This window comes from Bufo bufo, chromosome 9 (genome assembly GCF_905171765.1).
Source record: "Bufo bufo chromosome 9, aBufBuf1.1, whole genome shotgun sequence".
Lineage (NCBI taxonomy): Eukaryota > Metazoa > Chordata > Amphibia > Anura > Bufonidae > Bufo > Bufo bufo.
Window position 1 is genome coordinate 141,665,262 of NC_053397.1, and position 26,596 is coordinate 141,691,857.

A 26,596-nucleotide genomic window follows, 5' to 3' on the forward strand; every position below is an offset into this window, starting at 1 on the left:
GTATATTCTAACATAGAGGCGTTCCCATGGTGATGGGGACGCTTCAAGTTAAAATATACCATCGGATTAGAGAAAACTCCGATCCGATGGTATATTAACTCCTGACTTTACATTGAAAGTCAATGGGGGACGGATCCGTTTGAAATTGCACCATATTGTGTCAACGTCAAACGGATCCGTCCCCATTGACTTGCATTGTAATTCAGGACGGATCCGTTTGGCTCCGCACGGCCAGGCGGACACCAAAACGACTTTTTTTTTCATGTCCGTGGATCCTCCAAAAATCAAGGAAGACCCACAGACGAAAAAACGGTCACGGATCACGGAAAAACGGAACCCCGGTCGTGTGCATGAGGCCTAAATGTGCAGCAATGTTTTTTTTGGACAGCAGTGGCTTTCTCTGTGGTATCCTCCCATGAAATCCATTCTTGTTTAGTGTTTTACGTATCGTAGATTCGAGCTAGCACAAATAGTAATGAATATAAACTTTATTATAGTCTCAACACGAGACAGAATGCATTAAAATACAAATAAAAAACAATGTAATGGTGGATAGAGAACACACAGAATGATATGGAACACCACTAATCACTAAACATATCAAAGCTAAAGAAATAATATAAATATCATAAAATGTATGTATGGCCCAAACAAGATGTCAAATACATATAGCTAGCCAAAGCTATCAGGGCAGAATCAGAATCTAATACAGTACACAAAAAGGTATAAAGTGCATAGTGCAAATATAACAAAGTGCATGGATATATTATACTGAACTGCCCATTAAGGAGCCATATAGTGAATTCCTGAGTGGTGAACCAGCAGAGCCCCAACGCACGTTTCGCGTAAGCTTCATAAGGGGGAAAGAGTGTCACTCTTTCCCCCTGAAGAAGCTTACGGGAAACATGCGTTGGGGCTCTGCTGGTTCACCACTCAGGTATTCACTCTATGACTCCTTAAAGAGGACCTTTCACTAGTTTAAAAACTAACTATATCAGTGGGCAGAGCGGTGCCCAGGGGTCCCCCTGCACTTACTAGTATGTCTGGGCGCCGCTCCAGCACTGCAGCAAGGGACAACCCTAATACAAAAACTCTGCCCAGTACAACAGAGGGAGCTGCAGACACCGGAGCCTATACCGGGCAAACGGAGCGGGGGGGGACCCCTGGGCGCCGCTCTGCCCACTGATATAGTTAGTTTTTAGTTTTTAAACTAGTGAAAGGTCCTCTTTAATGGGCAGTTCAGTATAATATATCCATGCACTTTGTTATATTTGCACTATGCACTTTATACCTTTTTGTATACTGTATTAGATTTTGATTCTGCCCTGATAGCTTTGGCTAGCTATATGTATTTGACATCTTGTTTGGGCCATACATACATTTTATGATATTTATATTATTTCTTTAGCTTTGATATGTTTAGTGATTAGTGGTGTTCCATATCATTCTGTGTGTTCTCTATCCACCATTACATTGTTTTTTATTTGTATTTTAATGTATTCTGTCTCGTGTTGAGACTATAATAAAGTTTATATTCATTACTATTTGTGCTTGCCCCGTTTTCTTCTTTTGGTGTCTTACCCTACGTGCAGGCTTAGCACGGGCACTCACTTTTTGTGAGTCATTTACTATTGGTGTTTATGTATCGTAGATTCGCTAACAGGGATGTTAGCATATGCCAGAGACTTTTGTAGGTCTTTAGCTGACACTCTAGGATTCTTCTTCACCTCATTGAGCAGTCTGCGCTGTGCTCTTGCAGTCATCTTTACAGGACGGCTACTCCTAGGGAGAGTAGCAGCAGTGCTGAACTTTCTCCATTTATAGACAATTTGTCTTACAGTGGACTGATGAACAGCAAGGCTTTTGGAGATACTTTTATAACCCTTTCCAGCTTTATGCAAGTCAACAATTCTTAATCGTAGGTCTTCTGAGAGCTCTTTTGTGCGAGGCATCATTCACATCAGGCAATGCTTCTTGTGAAAAGCAAACCCAGAACTGGTGTGTGTTTTTTATTGGCAGGACAGCTGTAACAAACACCTCCAATCTCATCTCATTGAGTGGACTCCAGTTGGCTGACACCTCACTCCAATTAGCTCTTGGGGTTCACCTACTTTTTCCACCTGCACTGTGAATGTTTACATGGTGTGTTCAAAAAAACATGGTAACATTTAATTCTTTGTGTGTTATTAGTTTAAGCAGACTGTGATTGTCTATTGTTGTGACTTGGATGAAGATCAGATCACATTTTGACCAATTTGTTCAGAAATCCATATCATTCCAAAGGGTTCACATACTTTTTCTTGCAACTGTACATGCAGAACAAAGGTAACAGGTCAATTTTACCGCATAGTGTAAGCCGTAAAAAAAAAAAGCCAGTAAACTATGGCAGAATTGCCACCTCATTTAGAATTTTTTTTCTCTCTTCCCACTACATTGCATGCAACCATAAATGGTGCCATTAGAAAGTAGAACTTGTCCCACCAAAAATAAGCACTTGTAAGGCTATGTGAACAGAAAAATAAAAAAGTTCTGACACTGGGAAGGCAGGGAGTGAAAAACGAAAATGTAAAAACAGAAAATCGCTGAGTCCTCTAAGGCAGTGTTTCCCAACCAGTGTGCCTCCAGCTGTTGCAAGACTACAACTCCCAGCATGCCCGGAAAGCCTCTGGCTGTGCGGGCATGCTGGGAGTTGTAGTTTTGCAACAGCTGGAGGCACACTGGTTGGGAAACACTGCTCTAAGGGTTACAAAATGCATTTCCAAACGTGCACTCGGCCAGCATCCATAAGCTATTTATTTACCAGGAGCAGGGCAGCATACTACACCCACTACCCAATGTTTCAAGGGCACCAACATCAGCATTAGGGTTGTTTTGGGTATCTAATTTTTGATACCCATTCAATACTTTTGTCCGGTATCGACCTCGATACCGGGATTTGACATTTTTCGATACTAGGATGCGCTACTGCGCAGCCTAGTATCACAGAGAATGGTGCGCACTGCTATCAGCGCGCGCCATGTTTCCTCAGCAGCACAGGGGAGAAGGAAGCACTCTCTCCCTCCCCCTGTGCCGCCGCTGCCACCAATGAGGAGAGAGAGGGGCGGACGCACTGTGTCACCAATGAAAGTTAATGTTTAATACAAATACAGGAGGCTGAGTGCAGAATCACATAGCTGTCGCCCAGCCTCTATGAAAGGAAGCTGCGATCAGAGGGTTAACTGCTGATCGCAGCTTCCTGTCATAGAGGCTGGGTGATGGCTATGGGATTCTGCTGCCCGCACCCAGCCTCCTGTATTAAATGTTAATTATCATTGGTGGGCCAGTGCGCCCTACCTCCTCCCCAGTAGTAAATAATTAGTGGCGCAGTGCACCCCCCCCCTCAACCTCCTCAGTTTTAAAATCATTGGTGGCAGTGGCCACAGGGTCCCCTCCCAGCTTCTGATTGAAGCCCCAGATGTGTAATCCTGGGGCTCTGATCGGTTACCATGGCAGCCAGGATGCTACTGAAGCCCTGGCTGCCATGGTAAGCTCTCTTCTTCTGTGTGTACTATGCACAGGGTAGCAGGGAGAGTGTGAGATCCTATTCACTGTAATAGAGCTTTATTAGGGTGACTAGGACACGGGATCAAAAGATCGCAGGTTCTAGCCCCTAAGGGGGGAAATAGTTATTAAATAAAAAATAAAAAAAATAATAGGTAAGTATAAATCACCCCCTTTCTCAATTTTACATATAAAATATATAAACAATAAATAAATATATTACATAACGCCACATCCGAAAAGTCCAAACTATTAAAATATTTTTTAAAATCTCCTATGCGGTGAATGCCGTAATAGAAAAAAAAAAACTGCGTGATTCGCTATTTTTTTTATTCGCCCTGTCCCCCCAAAAATAGGATAAGACTGTTCGATTATGGGCCGGACATTCCATAAAATGCAGAACGCACGCGGCTTTTTTGGGTGTTTTTATTTTTTTCGCATTGTATCGAATGGTATCGAGTATCGCAATACTTTTTTATGGTATCGAAACCAAATCAAAATTTTCGTATCGAAACAACCCTAATCAGCACCAGACACTTGATCAACTCCAAACTGTAAGGACAAACCAAAATTACAAATCTCACTTAGGCCCTTTGGATGCAGCGTTTCAAGACACTGAATCCAAAATACAGTACCTCCCTCTGTAACAGCTTCTTAGAATTAACCATTTCCTTACTCTCCATTCTTTCTAAAATTTGCCATCTAAGTTCACTAAGATTATTTTTAGGGATGAGCGAATCGACTTCGAATGCTTCATCAGAAGTTGATTCGCATAAAAAAAAATATATATATATATTTTATTTTTTTATTTTTTTTGCTGAGTATGTGTGAAAGAAAAAGTAGCAAGCATTTTATTGAATAATTCAGTGGCTAAACTGAATTTTTAATTACATGCAATTACAAAATGATTTAGATCCAGTTGCCGCTTTGGAAAACTAAACCTTTAAACTTTAAACCCGTTTAAGCTGTAGCTGCTAAGTAATCATACACATATGAAAAGTAGGGATGAGCGAATCGACTTCAGATGAAACATCCAAAGTCGATTCGCATAAAACTTTGTTGTAATACTGTACGGAGCAGGAGCTCCGTACAGTATTAGAATGTATTGGCTCGGATGAGCTGAAGTTATTGCTTGCCGAAGTCTCGCAAGACTTCGCTCAATAACTTAATAAATTAATTTGTACTGTAAAAAAACATTTCCCGAACTCTGGTTCAGTTCCAAGGTACGACTTGGAACCGAACCTGAGTTCAGGAAATGTTTTTTTATAGGACCCAATAACTTCGAAGCAATAACTTTGGCTCATCGGAGCCAATACATGTTTCATCCGAAGTCGATTCGCTCATCTCTAATAAAAAGTTTTGTGCAAAGAAACACTACGCACATTATGTATATATTTCTTCCTATTTGTGTTAAATAGGGTATACCGTAGAAGATTTTTCTTGGGAAAGCTATCTGGAGAAAACAAATTCCAAGGCAGCTCCAGCACTGTTATTCAACACTGTAAGTAGCTTGTCTAATGCATTCATTTAGATCAGGTGTGCATAACCTTTTCTGGTTCAAAGGCCACATTATCCTACTGAACAACTCCTAGGGGCTGCAATAATTGCATTGTACTCATTTTGAGATAAAAAATCATTTTTTAAATTGGTCTTTATTGAAAATATTTTTGTACGTAGCTGAGATGCTCTAGTAGCAGCCTCTGAATTTTCTCTTGCTTCTGAAGGGGGAAGGGGGTGTTCTTATTTGGCACCTTAGAGAGGAGGAGATTACATGTGGCTGTCTCCGTTGTAAAGCATGGGTGTTACAGCCTAGTATTTCACAATTTCCATAAACCACTATGAACAGAGCCGCATGCACGGGCTGTCGTCTTTCTAATATATATATATATATATTGTAGGGGATCGTCTCTTTTCAGGGGGTCACACTCACAGATATCTTCACAGACACAATTATAATGTCCAAACTCTTGCTTTATTTCAGACACTTTAGCAAAGCACAGGTTAAGAAGTCGCAGCTTCAACTTATCACTTGTGACATCCACACAAAATAACAAACTCTTACCCGGCTAGGCTCTAACTAAACACATAAGTGTATCCCTGACTCACCTAGAGAGCCCCGTTCACACATGGAACACAAATGCGGCTTTCCTCAGCCATTCAGTCCAGCAACCTCCAGGCTGTGACACTTCAATACCTTTTGGGGGATTGTGGCCTAGTAGTCCTCCCGACTCTGGCCTCGTGATCCTTGTTTCACAGTCGTCACCGCGTCCCCCAAAGTTCAGGCTATCGCCTAGCCTCGTGGCCCCTCAGCCCACCCGGCTGAGATCTCTCACACAGAGCCTCACCAGGACTCTGCTTCACCAAACACTCCAGAGTCAGCCACACCCTAGATCCAGTAGCAGGATTAAATAGGATTCCTGGACATGACCATGCCCTAAGTCCCGGACTGGAGCATGGGGAACAGGCACCCACCCAACACATTGCCTGTTCCCAGTAAAAGCCTGCCCTAAAATAGCTGAACCAGCTACACTATCTATATGGTGTCCCCCAACTACTTTTGTGGACACCTGGACTAGGGCTTTTCCTCAACCAAGGTCGGGGCCCCTTGGTGACACGCTCCTGGTGCAAACAACACCTCAATGTTCACATTGCCACAATATATATATATATCTTAGTGTGTCTTGTGTTGTTTTGTAACTGAAATACTGCCACCATGTGGTTGGATGACCACTTGACATGTATTTTATGAACTATAAATCTGCCTGCACACCAGTGCCGCACAAATTTCCATGTGGATTTAAGTGCATTTCTAGGTTTATGTTCAATGTGATTTTTTTCACAGATCTCACCCTTCATTGGAAAAGGGTGAAATCCGCAGCTATAACCGCAAACTAAAAGGGGTTGGCCACTCTTTAAATACTCTCCACTACAGTGTGGCAGGCAGGGAAAAAATGAAGTTCCTAATATACTTCATTAAACACATCTGCCTGCTTTTCTTTCAGTTATAAGCCTCTCCCCCTTAGTCCTGCTCTACCTTGCAGCTGAGTTCGTCCATGGCTGCACGCGACATGGAGGAGCTTGAGAGGAAGCTCGTCCATGCGCATGTGCAGTCTGCTCCTGTCAGTGGTCGGCTCCCTGCTGCCCGCTCCAGCTGTGACAGGAATCTGCTGCTTGTTCCCTCTCTACAAACAGCTGATTCCTGTCAGAAGCTGGCTGTGATAAAAACCTTCAGAGTCCCTACTGCAGTAGCTACTTAGTCAATCCCCATCCCCCCCTGCACTACCACCACACAGCCGACCCGCTAAGCCACACCCACTGGTTCCGTTAGGCCACGCCCCCTGCAACCAACAGGGAAATCAGAACATCTAGCCAGGAACTATGATTTTGTGTGTGTGTGTGTATATATATATATATGAATATATAAAAGCTGCCTGCTTTTTGGATTATACAGTATATATACAAACATCGCCTCCACATGGGTGAATAATCTTTTTTCTATTTTCATCTAATGAGAGTGCTGTTGTTTTGCTATATATATATATATATATATATATATATATATAAACACACACGTGTTTAATATATTTATATGTGTATATACATTGCGGTCCGCAATGCATGGGCACTGACCGTATGTGTATATATATGTATATACACTCACCTAAAGAATTATTAGGAACACCTGTTCTATTTCTCATTAATGCGATTATCTAGTCAACCAATCACATGGCAGTTGCTGCAATGCATTTAGGGTTGTGGTCCTGGTCAAGACAATCTCCTGAACTCCAAACTGAATGTCAGAATGGGAAAGAAAGGTGATTTAAGCAATTTTGAGCGTGGCATGGTTGTTGGTGCCAGACGGGCCGGTCTGAGTATTTCACAATCTGCTCAGTTACTGGGATTTTCACGCACAATTATTTCTAGGGTTTACAAAGAATGGTGTGAAAAGGGAAAAACATCCAGTATGCGGCAGTCCTGTGGGCAAAAATGCCTTGTTGATGCTAGAGGTCAGAGGAGAATGGGCCGACTGATTCAAGCTAATAGAAGAGCAACGTTGACTGAAATAACCACTCGTTACAACCGAGGTATGCAGCAAAGCATTTGTGAAGCCACAACACGCACAACCTTGAGGCGGATGGGCTACAACAGCAGAAGACCCCACCGGGTACCACTCATCTCCACTACAAATAGGAAAAAGAGGCTACAATTTGCACAAGCTCACCAAAATTGGACTGTTGAAGACTGGAAAAATGGTTTCTTGAACATGACAATGAGTTCACTGTACTAAAATGGCCCCCACAGTCACCAGATCTCAATCCAATAGAGCATCTTTGGGATGTGGTGGAACGGTAGCTTCGTGCCCTGGATGTGCATCCCTCAAATCTCCATCAACTGCAAGATGCTATCCTATCAATATGGGCCAACATTTCTAAAGAATGCTATCAGCACCTTGTTGAATCAATGCCACATAGAATTAAGGCAGTTCTGAAGGCAAAAGGGGGTCCAACACCGTATTAGTATGGTGTTCCTAATAATTCTTTAGGTGAGTGTATGTGTGTGTGTATGTATCCATATATATATATATGTGTGTGTGTGTGTGTATTTATGTCTAAGTACAAACCAGATTCCAAAAAAGTTGGGACACTATACAAATCGTGAATAAAAACTGAATGCAATGATGTGGAGGTGCCAACTTCTAATATTTTATTCAGAATAGAACATAAATCACAGAACAAAAGTTTAAACTGAGAAAATGTACCATTTTAAGGGAAAAGTATGTTGAATCAGAATTTCATGGTGTCAACAAATCCCCAAAAAGTTGGGACAAGGCCATTTTCACCACTGTGTGGCATCTCCCCTTCTTCTTACAACACTCAACAGACGTCTGGGGACCGAGGAGACCAGTTTCTCAAGTTTAGAAATAGGAATGCTCTCCCATTCTTGTCTAATACAGGCCTCTAACTGTTCAATCGTCTTGGGCCTTCTTTGTTGCACCTTCCTCTTTATGATGCGCCAAATGTTCTCTATAGGTGAAAGATCTGGACTGCAGACTGGCCATTTCAGTACCCGGATCCTTCTCCTACGCAGCCATGATGTTGTGATTGATGCAGAATGTGGTCTGGCATTATCTTGTTGAAAAATGCAGGGTCTTCCCTGAAAGAGATGACGTCTGGATGGGAGCATATGTTGTTCTAGAACCTGAATCTATTTTTCTGCATTGATGGTGCCTTTCCAGACATGCAAGCTGCCCATGCCACACGCACTCATGCAACCCCATACCATCAGAGATGCAGGCTTCTGAACTGAGCGTTGATAACAACTTGGGTTGTCCTTGTCCTCTTTGGTCTGGATGACATGGCGTCCCAGATTTCCAAAAAGAACTTTGAATCGTGACTCGTCTGACCACAGAACAGTCTTCCATTTTGCCACACTCCATTTTAAATGATCCCTGGCCCAGTGAAAACGCCTGAGCTTGTGGATCTTGCTTAGAAATGGCTTCTTCTTTGCACTGTAGAGTTTCAGCTGGCAACGGTGGATGGCTCGGTGGATTGTGTTCACTGACAATGGTTTCTGGAAGTATTCCTGAGCCCATTCTGTGATTTCCTTTACAGTAGCATTCCTGTTTGTGGTGCAGTGTCGTTTAAGGGCCCGGAGATCACAGGCATCCAGTATGTTTTTACCTTGACCCTTACGCACAGAGATTGTTCCAGATTCTCTGAATCTTCGGATGATGTTATGCACAGTTGATGATGATAGATGCAAAGTCTTTGCAATTTTTCGCTGGGTAACACCTTTCTGATATTGCTCCACTATCTTTCTGCGCAACATTGTGGGAATTGGTGATCCTCTACCCATCTTGGCTTCTGAGAGACACTGCCACTCTGAGAAGCTCTTTTTATACCCAGTCATGTTGCCAATTGACCTAATTAGTGTTAATTGGTCTTCCAGCTCTTTGTTATGCTCAAATTTACTTTTTCCAGCCTCTTATTGCTACTTGTCCCAACTTTGTGGGGATTTGTTGACACCGTGAAAATTGCAATCAACGTATTTTTCCTTTAAAATGATACATTTACTCGGATCAAACGTTTGATCTGTCATCTACGTTCTATTACAAATAAAATATTGACATTTGCCATCTCCACATCATTGCATTCAGTTTTTATTCACAATTTGTTTAGTGTCCCAACTTTTTTGGAATCCGGTTTGTATGTGTACATATATATATATATATATATATATATATATATATATATACACATACAGTACAGACCAAAAGTTTGGACACACCTTCTCATTCAAAGAGTTTTCTTTATTTTCATGACTATGAAGGCATCAAAACTATGAATTAACACATGTGGAATTATATACATAACAAACAAGTGTGAAACAACTGAAAATATGTCATATTCTAGGTTCTTCAAAGTAGCCACCTTTTGCTTTGATTACTGCCTTGCACACTCTTGGCATTCTCTTGATGAGCTTCAAGAGGTAGTCCCCTGAAATGGTCTTCCAACAGTCTTGAAGGAGTTCCCAGAGATGCTTAGCACTTGTTGGCCCTTTTGCCTTCACTCTGCGGTCCAGCTCACCCCAAACCATCTCGATTGGGTTCAGGTCCGGTGACTGTGGAGGCCAGGTCATCTGGCGCAGCACCCCATCACTCTCCTTCATGGTCAAATAGCCCTTACTTTCAAAGTTTTCCCAATTTTTCGGCTGACTGACTGACCTTCATTTCTTAAAGTAATGATGGCCACTCGTTTTTCTTTACTTAGCTGCTTTTTTCTTGCCATAATACAAATTCTAACAGTCTATTCAGTAGGACTATCAGCTGTGTATCCACCTGACTTCTCCTCAACGCAACTGATGGTCCCAAGCCCATTTATAAGGCAAGAAATCCCACTTATTAAACCTGACAGGGCACACCTGTGAAGTGAAAACCATTTCAGGGGACTACCTCTTGAAGCTCATCAAGAGAATGCCAAGAGTGTGCAAAGCAGTAATCAAAGCAAAAGGTGGCTACTTTGAAGAACCTAGAATATGACATATTTCCAGTTGTTTCACACTTGTTTGTTATGTATATAATTCCACATGTGTTAATTCATAGTTTTGATGCCTTCAGTGTGAATCTACAATTTTCATAGTCATGAAAATAAAGAAAACTCTTTGAATGAGAAGGTGTGTCCAAACTTTTGGTCTGTACTGTATGTATATATACATATTTATTTACATATATTTACACACATGAGCTTGATAAAGGCCTCATTGAGTAGGCCGAAACGTTGCTGGGATTAAAGTTTTGGGGTCTTCACCCTGCCACCTAAAGCTGGAAGTGCCGCCTCGTCATTTGTTAAGTATATATGTGTGTATATACATTGCAATGCATGGGCGCCGACAGTGTGTCCACTGTCTGCAGACGTGAACACGTTCATTTAAATGGGGTCTGCAATCTGCATCCGACAGTACTTTTTCGCAGTGCGGAGGCATGGACAGAAAACCAATGGATGCACTCCATAGGTTTCCGATCTGCGCTTCCATTCCGCACCACACTGTATCTCTCGGATTTCAGACCCATCACTTGATACGGTGCGCACATGGCTGGTGCCCCCTGTTCGCTGGCCACAATACAGGCACAGGCAGGCTATGGTCATTTGCATGAGGCCTAAAGCCATACCTCCTTCCAGTATCCGGCAGGACAGTCCCGGATTTCAGTGGCGGTCCTGGTAGGGGGGAGGTATGTCGAAAATGGATCAGTTTTGCCCTAATGCATTCTGAATGGAAAAGGATCCACTCAGAATGCATCAGTTTGCCTCCGATCAGTCACCATTCCGCTTTGGAGGCGGACACCAAAACGCTGCCTGCAGCGTTTTGGTGTCCGCCTGATGAAACTGAGCCAAACGGATCCGTCCTGGCACACAATGTAAGTCAACGGGAACGGATCCGTTTTCTCTGGCACAATAGAGAACGAATACGTCCCCCATTCACTTTCAATGGTGTTCAAGATGGATCCGTTATGGTTATAGAAGACATAATACAAATGGATCCGTTTATGACGGATGCATGCGGTTATATTATAGTAACGGAACCGTTTTTGCAGATCCATGACTGATCCGCAAAAAACACAAGTGTGAAGGTAGCTATGGGCACGTAGTGTCCCTCTTCCTTCTATTCTAAAGTTGTGAAGTATGCTAAAGCACTGATGAAATGACACCTAATGTGCTGTTGTCACTATGGCATCACAAGTAGGCAGAGATGTCATGTGACCGCTCCTTTGAAGATGCTTGCTGTGATGCATGCTGGGATTTTTACTTTCACTTTGCAGCTGCTCCGCCCACACAGCCTCTCATTAATGGGAGCATGCTATGCTAAATGCAGTAGAAAATTATATATACACAGTATATCTGTCATGATACAAATTCCTCTTGGCTTTAGTTATTGTCTGGGGCACCTTATTTGTTTTTATACTTATTGTGGCCAACCCCTTTAATTGACATGCTGTAGATTTGGAAATCTGCACTGCAGGTCAATTTCTGCACAGAAAAAATTAGCAAAGTGTACATGAGATTTGTGTAAATTGATAAACTTTGCTGGTACAGTAATACACTGCTGATTTTCTGCACTGGAATCTGCACAGAAAAACCATATGTATTCTGGAATACGTGCACGTGGCCTGAGAGACACTTTTTAGATAAAAATTGCCTGCCTCTTACAGACCGTAGTCAGGGTGGTCCAGCAGTTACAGACATCCCTGACTGCTTCCTTAACCGCCTCCGGACCGCCTAACGCGGGATTGCGGTCCGGAGGCGGCAGCCCTGCGCTCAGCGACGCATATACGCGTCATCTCGCGTGAGCCGAGATTCCCTGTGAAACACGCGCACACAGGCGCGCGCGTTCACAGGATCGGAAGGTAAGAGAGTGGATCTCCAGCCTGCCAGCGGCGATCGTTCGCTGGCAGGCTGGAGATGCGATTTTTTTAACCCCTAACAGGTATATTAGACGCTGTTTTGATAACAGCGTCTAATATACCTGCTACCTGGTCCTCTGGTGGTCCCTTTTGTTTGGATTGACCACCAGAGGACACAGGTAGCTCAGTAAAGTAGCACCAAACACCACTACACTACACTACACCCCCCCTGTCACTTATTAACCCCTTATGAACCACTGATCACCCCATATAGACTCCCTGATCACCCCCCTGTCATTGATCACCCCCCTGTAAGGCTCCATTCAGACGTCCGTATGATTTTTACGGATCCACGGATACATAGATCGGATCGGCAAAACACATACGGACGTCTGAATGGAGCCTTACAGGGGGGTGATCAATGACGGGGGGGGTGATCACCTCATATACACTCCCTGATCACCCCATATAGACTCCCTGATCACCCCCTGTCATTGATCACCCCCCTGTAAGGCTCCATTCAGACGTCATGGATCCACGGATACATGGATCGGATCCGCAAAACACATACGGACGTCTGAATGGAGCCTTACAGGGGGGTGATCAATGACAGGGGGTGATCACCCCATATAGTCTCCCTGATCACCTCCCTGTCATTGATCACCCCCCTGTCATTGATCACCCCCCTGTCATTGATCACCCCCCTGTAAGGCTGCATTCAGATGTCCGTATGTTTTTTACGGATCCACTGATACATGGATCGGATCCGCAAAACGCATACAGACGTCTGAATGGAGCCTCACAGGGGGGTGATCAATGACAGGGGGGTGATCACCCCATATAGACTCCCTGATCACTCCCCTGTCATTGATCACCCCCCTGTCATTGATCACCCCCCTGTCATTGATCACCCCCCTGTAAGGCTGCATTCAGATGTCCGTATGTTTTTTACGGATCCACGGATACATGGATCGGATCCGCAAAACACATACGGACATCTGAATGGAGCCTTATAGGGGGGTGATCAATGACAGGGGGGTGATCACCCCATATAGACTCCCTGATCACCCCCCTGTCATTGATCACCCCCCTGTAAGGCTCCATTCAGACATTTTTTTGGCCCAAGTTAGCGGAAATTATTAATTTTTTCTTACAAAGTCTCATATTCCACTAACTTGTGTCAAAAAATAAAATCTCACATGAACTCACCATACCCCTCACGGAATCCAAATGCGTAAAAAATTTTTGACATTTATATTCCAGACTTCTTCTCACGCTTTAGGGCCCCTAGAATGCCAGGGCAGTATAGATACCCCACATGTGACCCGATTTCGGAAAGAAGACACCCCAAGGTATTCGCTGAGGGGCATATTGAGTCCATGAAAGATTGAAATTTTTGTCCCAAGTTAGCGGAAACGGAGACTTTGTGAGAAAAAATAAATCAATTTCCGCTAACTTGTGCCAAAAAAAAAAAAAATTCTATGAACTCGCCATGCCCCTCAATAAATACCTTGGGGTGTCTTCTTTCCAAAATGGGGTCACATGTGGGGTATTTATACTGCCCTGGCATTTTAGGGGCCCTAAAGCCTGAGAAGAAGTCTGGGATCCAAATGTCTAAAAATGCCCTCATGTGTCACACATCTGGTATCGCCGTACTCAGGAGAAGTTGGGCAATGTGTTTTGTGGTGTCATTTTACATATACCCATGCTGGGTGAGATAAATATCTTGGTCAAATGCCAACTTTGTCTACAAAATGGGAAAAGTTGTCTTTTGCCGAGATATTTATCTCACCCAACATGGGTATATGTAAAAAGACACCCCAAAACACATTGCCCAACTTCTCCTGAGTACGGAGATACCACATGTGTGACACTTTTTTGCAACCTAGGTGGGCAAAGGGGCCCATATTCCAAAGAGCACCTTTCGGATTTCACCGGCCAATGTTTTACAGATTTTGATTTCAAACTACTTACCACACATTAGGGCCCCTAGAATGCCAGGGCAGTATAACTACCCCACAAGTGACCCCATTTTGGAAAGAAGACACCCCAAGGTATTCGCTGATGGGCATAGTGAGTTCATAGAAGTTTTTATTTTTTGTCACAAGTTAGTGGAATATGAGACTTTGTAATAAAAAATATAAAAAAATCATCATTTTCCGCTAACTTGTGACAAAAAATAAAAAGTTCTATGAACTCACTATGCCCATCAGCGAATACCTTAGGGTGTCTACTTTCCGAAATGGGGTCATTTGTGGGGTGTTTGTACTTTCTGGCCATTGTAGAACCTCAGGAAACATGACAGGTGCTCAGAAAGTCAGAGCTGCTTCAAAAAGCGGAAATTCACATTTTTGTACCATAGTTTGTAAACGCTATAACTTTTACCCAAACCATTTTTTTTTTACCCAAACATTTTTTTTTTATCAAAGACACGTAGAACAATAAATTTTGAGAAAAATATATATATGGATGTCGTTTTTTTTTTTGCAAAATTTTACAACTGAAAGTGAAAAATTTCATTTTTTTACAAATAAATCGTTAAATTTCGATTAATAACAAAAAAAGTAAAAATGTCAGCAGCAATGAAATACCACCAAATGAAAGCTCTATTAGTGAGAAGAAAAGGAGGTAAAATTCATTTGGGTGGTAAGTTGCATGACCGAGCAATAAACGGTGAAAGTAGGGTAGGTCAGAAGTGTAAAAAGTGGCCTGGTCATTAAGGGTGTTTAAGCTAGGGGGGCTTAAGTGGTTAATGAACCAGCAGAGCGCTCATACAGCGCTTTGTTGGATTAATGATACAGTAGTGCCCCTGTCTGACACCAATCAGTATGATCAGTGCAGGCAGTAGGTTGCGCAATCTTGAAGAAGAACACACCCATCTACATGCTGGAAGGTACAGTAAAAGGAGATCAAACTCCGATCAATGCAAGCTAAAGGACGTTTGATGATGTCACTAGTAGTAGGGGCCAGAACCAAGAGAAGAATGCTTTGACATGTGTGGGCGGTCACTAAAGGGCCTTAGTCACATGAGAGCCATGCTCCTGCTCCTGCCGACCAACAGGAGTGCCGATCCGGCAGTGACTCCCGCCGCACTTACTTCCTCTGTCTCCCATCGGCACCCTGCAAATGCAATTGCTGGGTGCAGATGTGTGTAAAGGCTGGCTGGGGCCTGGTATTGACCCCAATCCAGCCTTGGGTGTTTTCCAGCAAGCTGTGCCTCTCTGGCGCAGCCTGCTAGTCAATGTTATTGAATAAACAAAAATCCCAAAAAATAAATATGCTTTTTTTTCTCATTTTCTGAAAATATGCTTTACATTGAAAAAAATAGAAAAAATAAAATCTCCCCCACATGTTTGGTATCGCCTTGTCCATGACAACCCTCACTACACGAAAATCATATAACATCACCTACAGAAAAAAAACAAAAAAAATACAGAATTTCTAATTTATTCTTTGTCACAAAATAAACTTAATAACAAATGATCAAAAAGCTTAATTTACCCCAAAATGATACCAGTGAAAACTACAAGTCGTCCTGCAAAAATCAAGCCCTCACACATCAAGCCCTCACACAACAATAGATTAAAAATAAAAAAGTTATGGGTCTTAGGAAGCAGCGATGCGAAAAGAGTTTCTTAGTTTTAACCCCTTAAGGACACATGACGTACCGGTACGGCATGTTTCCCGAGTCCTTAAGGATACATGACGTACCGGTACGTCATGTGTTGTTCCGATCACTGCCGCCCGGCGGGCGGTGATCGGAACAAGGTGCCTGCTCAAATCATTGAGCAGACACCTTGGCTAAATGCGTGGGGGGTCCCGTGACCCCCCCGTGTTGGCGATCGCAGCAAACTGCAGGTCAATTTAGACCTGCGGTTTGCTGCGCTTTCTGCAGTTTCTGATCGCGGGGATCAGAAACTTTAACATGCCCAAAATATAGATTTTCACCCCCCCTGCACCCCTTAGTGATTTTATGGCGGCGGGTGGTGCAGGGGGGGTTGCGGGGGCGGTGCGGGAGGCGGGGTCGCGATCCCCCACCCGCCTTCTCTTGAATAATCATTGGTGGCCAGTGGTTATACCAGAGTGTCAGCACATTGCTGACACTCTGGTATAAACGGCTGACATCTGTGCTGTGATGTCAGCCGTTTAACCCTTTCCATACCGCGGTCCGTACGGAATGGAAGAGCAGAGGTTAACAGTCGGGAGCTCCCTCCCTCTCCCATCGGGGGGCTGCTGTGCCTTTGCAGCCCCCAGACAGGATGGGGTCACAGAGGGAGGGAGCCCCCCTCCTTACCCTTACCCTTCTGCGCAGTTGTGGCTACAACTGAGCAGACGGGGAAGGTTCCCATTGCAACAGGACGCCTTCTCAGGCATCCTGCTGTCCATGGTGCTGAACAGATCTGTGCTAAAGGCACTATATAGTGTACTGTACTGTATTTTACAGACATCAGATCTGTGCTAAAGGCACTATATAGTGTACTGTACTGTATTATACAGACATCAGACCCACTGGATCTTCAAGAACCAAGTGGGTCTGGGTCAAAAAAAAAAAGTGAAAAAGTGAAAAAAGTAAAGTAAAAAAAAAAAGGTATCGCCGCGTCCGTAACGACCTGATCTATAAAACGGTCATGTTACTTTCCCCGCACGGTGAACGCCTAAAAAATAAAAAACTATGAGAAAATTGAAATTTTACCCACCTTTCTTCCCAAAAAGGTAATAAAAGTGATCAAAAAAGTCGCATGTACGCCAAAATAGTACCAATCAAACCGTCATCTCATCCCGCAAAAATCATACCCTACCCAAGATAATCGCCCAAAAACTATGGAAACACTAAAACATGATTTTTTTTGTTTCAAAAATGAAATCATTGTGTAAAACTTACATAAATAAAAAAAAGTATACATATTAGGTATCGCCGCGTCCGTATCGACCGGCTCTATAAAAATATCACATGACCTAACCCCTCAGGTGACCACCGTAAAAAACAAAAAATAAAATAATGTAAAAAAAGCCCTTTTTTGTCATCTTACGTCACAAAAAGTGTAATAGCAAGCGATCAAAAAGTCATATGCACCCCAAAATAGTGCCAATCAAACCGTCATCTCATCCCACAAAAAATTAGACCCTTCTTAAGATAATCGCCCAAAAACTGAAAAAACTATGGCTCTTAGACTATGGAGACACTAAAACATTTTTTTTGTTTAAAAAATGAAATCATTGTGTAAAACTTACATAAATAAAATAATTGTATACATATTAGGTATCGCCACGTCCGTGACAACCTGTTCTATAAAATTACCACATGATCTAACCTGTCAGATGAATGTTGTAAATAACAATAAAAATATAGAGCAACCAAAAATCATATGTACCCTAAACTAGTACCAACAAAACTGCCACCCTAGTTTCTAAAATGGGGTCACTTTTTTGGAGTTTCTACTCTAGGGGTGCATCAGGGGGGTTTCAAATGGGACATGGTGTCATAAAACCAGTCCAGCAAAATCTGGCTTCCAAAAACCATACGGCGCACCTTTCCCTCTACGCCCTACTGTGTGCCCGTACAGTAGTTTACGGCCACATATGGGGTGTTTCTGCAAACTACAGAATCGGGGCAATAAATATAGCATTTTGTTTGGCTGTTAACCCTTGCTTTGTTACTGGAAAAAATGGAATAAAATGGAAAATTTGCCAAAATGTTTTATCACCATTTGCCATTAACTCTTGTGGAACACCTAAAGGGTTAACGACGTTTGTAAAATCAGTTTTGAATACCTTGAGAGGTGTAGTTTCTAGAATGGGGTCATTTTTGGGTGGTTTCTATTATGTGTGCCTCACAAAGGGACTTCAGACCTGAACTGGTCCCTAAAAAGTGGGTTTTTGAAAATTTCTGAAAAATTTCAAGATTTGCTTCTAAACTTCTAAGCCTTGTAACGTCCCCCAAAAATAAATTATCATTCCCAAATTGATCCAAACATGAAGTAGCCATATGGGGAATGTAAAGTAATAAAAAAATTTTGAGGTATTACTATGTATTATAGAAGTAGAGAAATTGAAACTTGGAAATTCGCAATTTTTTACAAATGTTTGGTAAATTTTACTAGTGTCATGAAGTACAATATGTGACGAAAGAACATTCTCAGAATTGCCTGGATAAGTCAAAGTGTTTTAAAGTTATCACCACTTAAAGTGACACTGGTCAGATTTTCAAAAAATGGCCTGGTCCTTAAGGTGAAATAAGGCTGTGTCCCTAAGGGGTTAAGGACACAAAAGCAGGGAAACTTAAAAAAAAACTATATGTATTTGGTATTGCTGTAATCATACTGACCCAGAGAATAAAGATGTTTTTTATTCCGAAAAATGAACACTGAAAAATTTGTAGTGTCAAAACTCAGTTGCAGTATTGCAGTTTTTTCCTATCCCCCCCAGAAAGAGTTAATAAAAGTTAATCAGAAAGTTATGTGTACTCCAAAATGACACCATTAAAAACTACAACTTGTTCCGCAAAAAACAAGCCCCTATACATCTACATAGACGGAAAAATAAAAAAGTTATAGCTCTTGGAAGGCGATGAATGAAAAAAAGGAAGAAAAACGCTTCGTCAGTAAGGCCCAAAACATGCTTTTCACTAAAGGGTTAATAAAGATAATACTGTGTGTGTGTGTGTGTGTGTGAGAGAGAGATGCATATGTAGCAAAGCTGTGTTTGTTTGCTGTGTGTATAGCATTGCTGTGTGTATATGTCAACTGGGTAGCAGGGCTGCTTTTTTATGTGAGGTATGCAGCTGTGCTGCATTTATCTGTCAGCTGTGTAGCATAGCTCTGTTAGGTGTGTATAGCAGTGATGTGTGTATTTATGTCAGCTATGTAGCAAAGCTGTGTTTGTCATGGAGTGTAAACAGTGGTGCTGTATGTGTGTTTGTGTCAGCAGTGTTAGGGCTGTGTTTGTAAGGTGTGTATAGCAGTGGAGTGTGTATAAATGTCAGCTGTGTAGTAGACAGTGTTTGTCATGGGGTGCATGCACTGTGCTATATGTGTGTATGTCAGCTATGTAGTGGTGCTGTGTTTGTCAGGTGTTTATGCAGCAGTGTTGTGTGAAAAAGTTACTTTGACCCCTCAACTTCATCAAACCACCAAAGAAGGTTTAATTTTTTTTCTAATTTTCTTTTTAAACCTGTCTAAACCTGTGGTGCGTCTTACAGTCAGGTACATCTTATAGTCTGAAAACTACGGTATATATGTGGTCCAATAGAGAGGGACTTAACACCTAATTGTTTATACTGTATAGGACACTGAGGCCCGCACTCACCACTTGGAAGGTGAAGGTTGAGGGAGAACGATGCCGTGCCACCCACTCACCATGTAAGACCATCCACTGTACAGAAATTCAGGGGGAGGAACCGCTCTAATCACTCCACTCTGCCTTGCAGTCAGTGTAGTGTAGCGGGGAGCCAACCTGTAGCCAGCCGCCCCTGCTGCATTCAGGGATGTACAGCATGATTGTTAAACCAACCTATAAGAAAAAGCCTCAAATTGGGTGTATAAGTACACTGGGGTCTAGTATAATATACTGAGCCAAACATCGAAAAAAGACCAATAACCCCATATAGAATAAGAAAGCACACATATAAAATATATGTAGTTTATTAAAGACACATTTAGTGACAATAGGTATGACATAAAGGCACAAGGTAAAGGGGGGTGGTGGTGCGCCCCGTGTGATGGGACCAAAAACAACCACCCTCACATATACCGGACTAACAGGGAAAAGGGGTCACAGACATTGGGTATAAAAACCGCATACTAGTGGGAGAGCTGTAAGTTCACCCAAAGTAACCTATAAACATGTGTATGCTACATACAATAATATAGAAAAGTCAATATGGTCACACATAGCAAACTTGTCCTCCAGATATAACATAGATAGCCATCCGATGAATGCGGATTACCAAATAGTAACACAGTCAGGGGCAAAGCAGGAATGCTATGTGTAAACAATAGATCATACTAAAGTAACAAAATGACCATGCATGAGACAAAAACACAAATTACCCATGGTATGCCGAAACCCAAGGTCGGTGACCAGAGCTGCACCTCGACGCGCATTTCCCCGAGAAAGGCTTTGTCAGGAGGTAAAGATAACAAACAGTGTCCATCTTTAAATAGTGTGGTCCACAGCTGGCACTTGATTAGCGCATACGCCCAGTGATGCAGAGGGTTTTGATAGATGTCCATTGCTCCATAGAGAGATGTTCTTCTCTAGGCCCGAAACTCGCATATCTCCAATAGGACCACACGCAATCGCAGCAATCATATGTACTATGAAATACAAATAACAACAGTAAGTATATAAAAGGACAACTAACAATAAAGGTTAAAAAGCACGATTTATAGAAAAGACTTGAAGCTAACCGTCTCATTGAGACCTTTAGGGATCTCACTCTTTAGTAGAACAAACCATTTGGTCTCCAATTGCAGGAGGCGTTTCTTAATGTCACCTCCACGGCAGCCCTTGGAAGCCCTATCAGTACCCATACACTGTGGAGGTGACATTAAGAAACGCCTCCTGCAATTGGAGACCAAATGGATTGTTCTACGGAAGAGTGAGATCCCTAAACGTCTCAATGAGGCGGTTAGCTTTAAGTCTTTTCTATAAATCGTGCTTTTTAACCTTTATTGTTAGTTGTCCTTTTATATACTTACTGTTGTTATTTGTATTTCATAGTACATCTGATTGCTGCGATTGCGTGTGGTCCTATTGGAGATATGCGAGTTTCGGGCCTAGAGAAGAACATCTCTCTATGGAGCAATGGACATCTATCAAAACCCTAACACCCTTACTATGGTGTGGGAGGGTATTTGTGGCAGCTGATTCTTATCCCTTATAACCCCTAGTTGGCAGGATTTTGGCTACCATATGAGGGCGTTAGGTTATTGGCACGAATCATGCGTGCAGTATACATTAAGTCTGTGGTCACTATCTCAGGGCTATTTTGCACTATGCACTTTACTTTCAGTATCTATTTTAGTCACTTTACCAAGTTTATGTGCCACTATTATCACCTGTATATTTATCATGTGTTTTCACTTTTTCAATATTTTGTTCACATTTTTATGCACTTATCATGAATTATTGATTATATGAATTGCTCTATTTATATAGGGCTTTAGCATGTGATGATGTTGGACCGTCATTTACATTGATACGTCCCTGACGGTGCCTCATCTTCACAATTTTTGACTATCTGGTCACATTATCTATTCATTTGTATTACTATACCACTATTATGTTATATGGTATCACATCACTGTATATTTTTGTATAGATTCATAGTGTTAGCTCTTTATTTATGAGATAGGTCACCTCTATGCCCCCATTATGATATGGCACAGTGGGCAACTTGTTGGCCAATATTTTTATTGTAGGTTTATTTATACTTTATATATGTATATGACTGTCCCAGTTTTAGAGATGTGCAAACATGGGGTGTACATAGGGATTTCGATCCTATATGCATCGGATTGTAATATAAATTGTATCTGAGATGTATCCTGTCATTATGTTGTCCATTTATTGCTGCCTTGGTATGCCGGATCCCTGTTTCAAAATCAATATCAACATCAAAATATAAAAATACATCCTGATAAACATTGCGACCTGTTGTACTGGTCAGTCGCTATTTCCACCTGGCAATAGCGCATCGCATCGGTGCGCCGCGGGGGGGCATCACGGTGGCGCTCCTATACCTGTCCCTTGTGACCCGGCTGATGCGCGCCCTCATGTCATGTGATCGGACGGGAGGGGGGAGTGGCTGCACGCAGTTGGTGCGGCTCCCTACCCGGTCATGTGACGTGTTGGGCGGGCCTCACCTGGTTCCGATGAGTGGGTGGCGCGCCTCTGTGATGTCACGCTCTGCATCACTGGGCGTATGCGCTAATCAAGTGCCAGCTGTGGACCACACTATTTAAAGATGGACACTGTTTGTTATCTTTACCTCCTGACGAAGCCTTTCTCGGCGAAACGCGCGTCGAGGTGCAGCTCTGGTCACCGACCTTGGGTTCCGGCATAACATGGGTAATTTATGTACAGCATGATGTCTGTGGTACCAAGTCAGGAGGCGGTGCTCCCCACTTTTGCGCATAGTGGATCCTGCTACATTCAGTGCCTACATTGAAGCTTTGTACAGAATTTTCACCGGTATCTATGAAAGTAGGCCAGTGGGGCAATACGCAAAGGGACCTCCACGTTGGTTTGTCCTGGGTATTTTGTGTATTTAAAATAGCGGATGCCTTTGCATTACAACCATTATTCCTAATTCCACTCACACAAAGTGATTTTTGTGAGCATGGAGATTTCTATATAAAGATTGCATTTATTGCTCTGGAGCAAAACCTCTGTCTTTAAGTGGATGCATTTTCTATTACAGTCTTCATCCTCGGACAGGCTGTCTACTTGTTTGTCCTTACTCCTCTGCTGTGTGACAATTCTCTTCTCTGATAGTCAACTACATGTGAGCAATGCCACACAAGAATGCATTTATATGTCTATATGCTTGGGGGCTGCACAGAATGGCATCCCTGATATACTGTAGATTGCAAGACCAGCATACATAGAAAATCTAGTTGAAACCTTTCCTTTATGTCTCTTATTTCTAATTCAGGACACCCCTAACCATGGCTTTAAACCAGGCATGAAGCTAGAAGCTGTGGATCTGATGGAACCCCACTTGGTTTGTGTGGCTACTGTGGTGCGAGTAGTGCAAAGACTCCTTCGCATTCATTTTGATGGATGGGATGATGATTATGACCAATGGGCAGACTGTGAATCTCCTGACATCTATCCAGTTGGCTGGTGTGAGTTAACTGGATACCAGCTTCAGCCACCTGTAGCAGAAGGTATTGTTAGTTACCATTGTTTAGAAATTTTATCTTGCATTCCTCAGGAAAGGTGCCATATGTATCAATTTTACGTAAAAGTTCTTCTGCAACTGTGCATTTGATATTTTTATATCTTAGTTTCTTAACAGAAAAATGGAAATTACATGTTTTCACATACACTTACATGTTTTACGCGTATACTTAGGGAGTATCGTGGGCTTGTATGCCAACACATACCTGTCTAACATATGCCAAAAGGGTGTTCTTTCAGGACACACTTGGTGTGTGGGTGCTTATTGAAATGTCAGAGGTGTAAGTCAGGGAATACTCCCAATGTTTACCTCTGATGTGTAGGAAAATGAGTTGTGAACACAGTCTATTAAGAGCATGCAGAAAATCCTAGTACTGTCGGCAAGGTTTTCTCCTGCTGCTGACTTTTATCATTTAATTGTAGTTTATTTTTTATTTTTTTTAACAAATCTTTATTTAAGATTTTCAGCATTTGTAAAGACAGTAATCAAATCCTTATTAACAGAAAAGGAAATAACATAAGAGTACATCCACAATGTGATACTTGTTGCTCATGATACATAATTTTTGTTCGCAAGAATTACATTTGCATAATGACACAAACAAATGACTTAAGCAAATTGCGATGGCTAGAGGGTTACAATTATAGGTATATTACAATTACAAATACTCATAATGGCTGCGTCTAAGGATGTGAGGGACATAAAAAAAGGAAAAAACTCCTAAGGCGATTTATGCATATTTTTTGAGTACTCAAGAAGACCAACCTCTTGTGTTATTCGACACTACTAGGCATGGGTGGTAACGGTAATCGCAGGTCATTCTGGTATTTAGCCTGCCACTTCAGCCATGGAGACCACATCAGTAAGTATCTGTCATAGGACAGGGACTCCCAGCTAGACATCTCTTCCATCAAGCGGATCTCTTGTACCTTATTGATCCAATCCACCAGCCCTGGTATTTTTGTGTTAAGCCAAAACATTGGGATCAGCAATTTTGCTGCAGCTACCAGTGAGGACAGTAGATTGTGTCTGGCAAAAACTGATTTTACACCAGGTAAGTTCAGTATGACCATTGTGGGGGTAAGTGATGACGAGGAGGGGATAACATCTAGAATATGTTTGGAGATCATGTCCCAGAACGGGGAAATCATGGGGCAGGACCAACAGATATGTAAAATAAAGTACCAACAGAATCCCTACATCTCCAACATTGATCCGAGTATGTGGGGTCTATGGCATGAAGTTTGACTGGCGTGTTGTACCACCTAGTTACCAGTTTATAGGCGTTCTCCTGTATCCTAATACATCTGGAATATCATTTTTGTCATGGGAGTGACATAAGATCTTATTTACTGTGTTATCGTCAAAGGTGATATTCATCTCCTTTTCCCATTGGGATATGAACCAGGGTCTATTGGAGCCTACGTCATCTAACAATTTGTTGTATAATCTAGAAACTGACCCTTTTTTGCCTGCCTGTTGTGATAAAAACATGTCATACCAGGTGGGATCAAGTTTACTATGAGTACTTGCTAAGTATTGGTTGCATACTTTCAAGAACTGAGAATAGTTTATAGTTGACCAAGTGATGCGAGGAAAACGTACTTTCAAATTTTGAATAGTAGGGACACACCGTTGTTTCAAGACATCCCCTATAGCCTCAAAGCCTAATGCTTTCCAAAGACCTAAATCATCTTGAAAACCCTGCATTGTCAAATATGGAACATAACAAATGGGAGTGAACGGGGAAATGCAAGGGGAAGCGCGTAATGACGGTGATATTTTAGACCATGTGTTTATAACTCCCTTCAGTGGATCAAGCCCTTTTTTGTCTACACTTCTACTCGTCACTGGTTTGGGATCCCATAAGATCGCCACACCCCCCGGTCCCAATAGGTTTCTGGCTATCTTGCACCCTAACTTGGAATTTGTGGGGTTACTAATTTCGGAATGTAATCTGAGTTGAATTGCCTTGTAGTAAGTTACCACATCAGGGAGTCCGAAGCCTCCCCCAGAAATGGGTTTAGTAAGGACCTTGTGCGCCAGTCTGGGTCTTCCTCCACTCCATATAAAAGAGGTGAAAAGGCTACGTATCCGAGCTAGAAAAGATAGGGGTAGAGGTATACGCAAGGTCTGCATAGTGTATAATAATTTAGGTAAAATGTATGTTTTTAATAAGTTTTTCCTTCCCATCCATGACAAGAAGGGGATCTTTATGTCAGCTAATTGTTGTTTGATATTTGAGAGCAGTGGCAGATAATTCTGTTGAAAAAGTTGGCCAGGGTCTTTTGTTACGTTGATTCCTAAGTATTTAATATGTGAGTTATGCCATTTAAATGGGAAATCCCTCTCTAATTTTGCTACAGAGGTTAGGGAAATATTAATGCCAATTGCCGTGCATTTGGAAAGATTAATTTTAAAATTGGACAGGGAGCCGTAAATTTCTAATTTCTTTAGTAGAGCCGGCAGCGCCTCTTCAGGGTTTGTTAAAAAGATAAGCATGTCGTCCGCAAATGCGGCAACTGCATGCACATCTCTGTCCACCTTAAGCCCTATAATTTCGGGGTCTTGTCTCATAAATTGTATAAATGTTTCCAAGCATAAAATAAACAATGTGGGCGAAAGTGGGCATCCCTGACTTGTCCCGTTTGAAATCTCAAAGGGGAGTGACAGAACTCCATTTACTTGCACTTTTGCAGAGGGGTTAGAGTACAGAGACAGCACCGCCCCCACGAACTGAGGGGGAAGCCCAAACTTCAACAGTGTGGCTTTCATATATTCCCAATCAACTCTGTCAAATTCTTTTTCAGCATCAGTGCTGAGTAGTACTAGCTTCTTTCCTTTTTTCAAGGCAAATTGTTGGGCCTGCAAGGCTCTAAAGGTGCTGTCTCTGCACTCCCTGCCCCCCACAAAGCCAGACTGCTCAGGAGATATAATCCCTGGTAGAGAAGGGGATAGCCTGCTGGCTAGAAGTTTAGCCCACAGTTTCACGTCTGCATTTATAAGAGATATTGGTCTGAAACTAGAGGGGATTTCAATGTCTTTGCCCGGCTTTGGTAGCACAACTATGTGTGCCTCCAGAGCTTGTCTAGTTAGGGGTGTACCATTCAACAAGGCATTGAAGAAATTCACTAGTTGCGGGCCTAGGACTGAGAAAAACTTTTTGTAATAAGCCACAGTGAGTCTGTCAGGTCCCGGGCTCTTGCCAGATGGCGTCGTGTTTAGGACCTTTTTTACCTCAGCTAAGGTGA

At 42.3% G+C, this 26,596-nt stretch overlaps 1 protein-coding gene across 1 annotated transcript in view; it reads left to right on the forward strand.

Annotated features, from left to right (window-relative positions):
• The window catches only part of L3MBTL2 (L3MBTL histone methyl-lysine binding protein 2), an 837,765-nt gene that overhangs the window by 627,193 nt on the left and 183,976 nt on the right, over window positions 1–26,596 (forward strand). Inside the window, exons 13-14 of the mRNA XM_040406869.1 lie at window positions 4,959–5,041; window positions 23,097–23,331. Of these exons, the coding sequence (XP_040262803.1) occupies window positions 4,959–5,041; window positions 23,097–23,331 (318 nt within the window). The remainder of the gene's footprint in view (window positions 1–4,958; window positions 5,042–23,096; window positions 23,332–26,596) is intronic.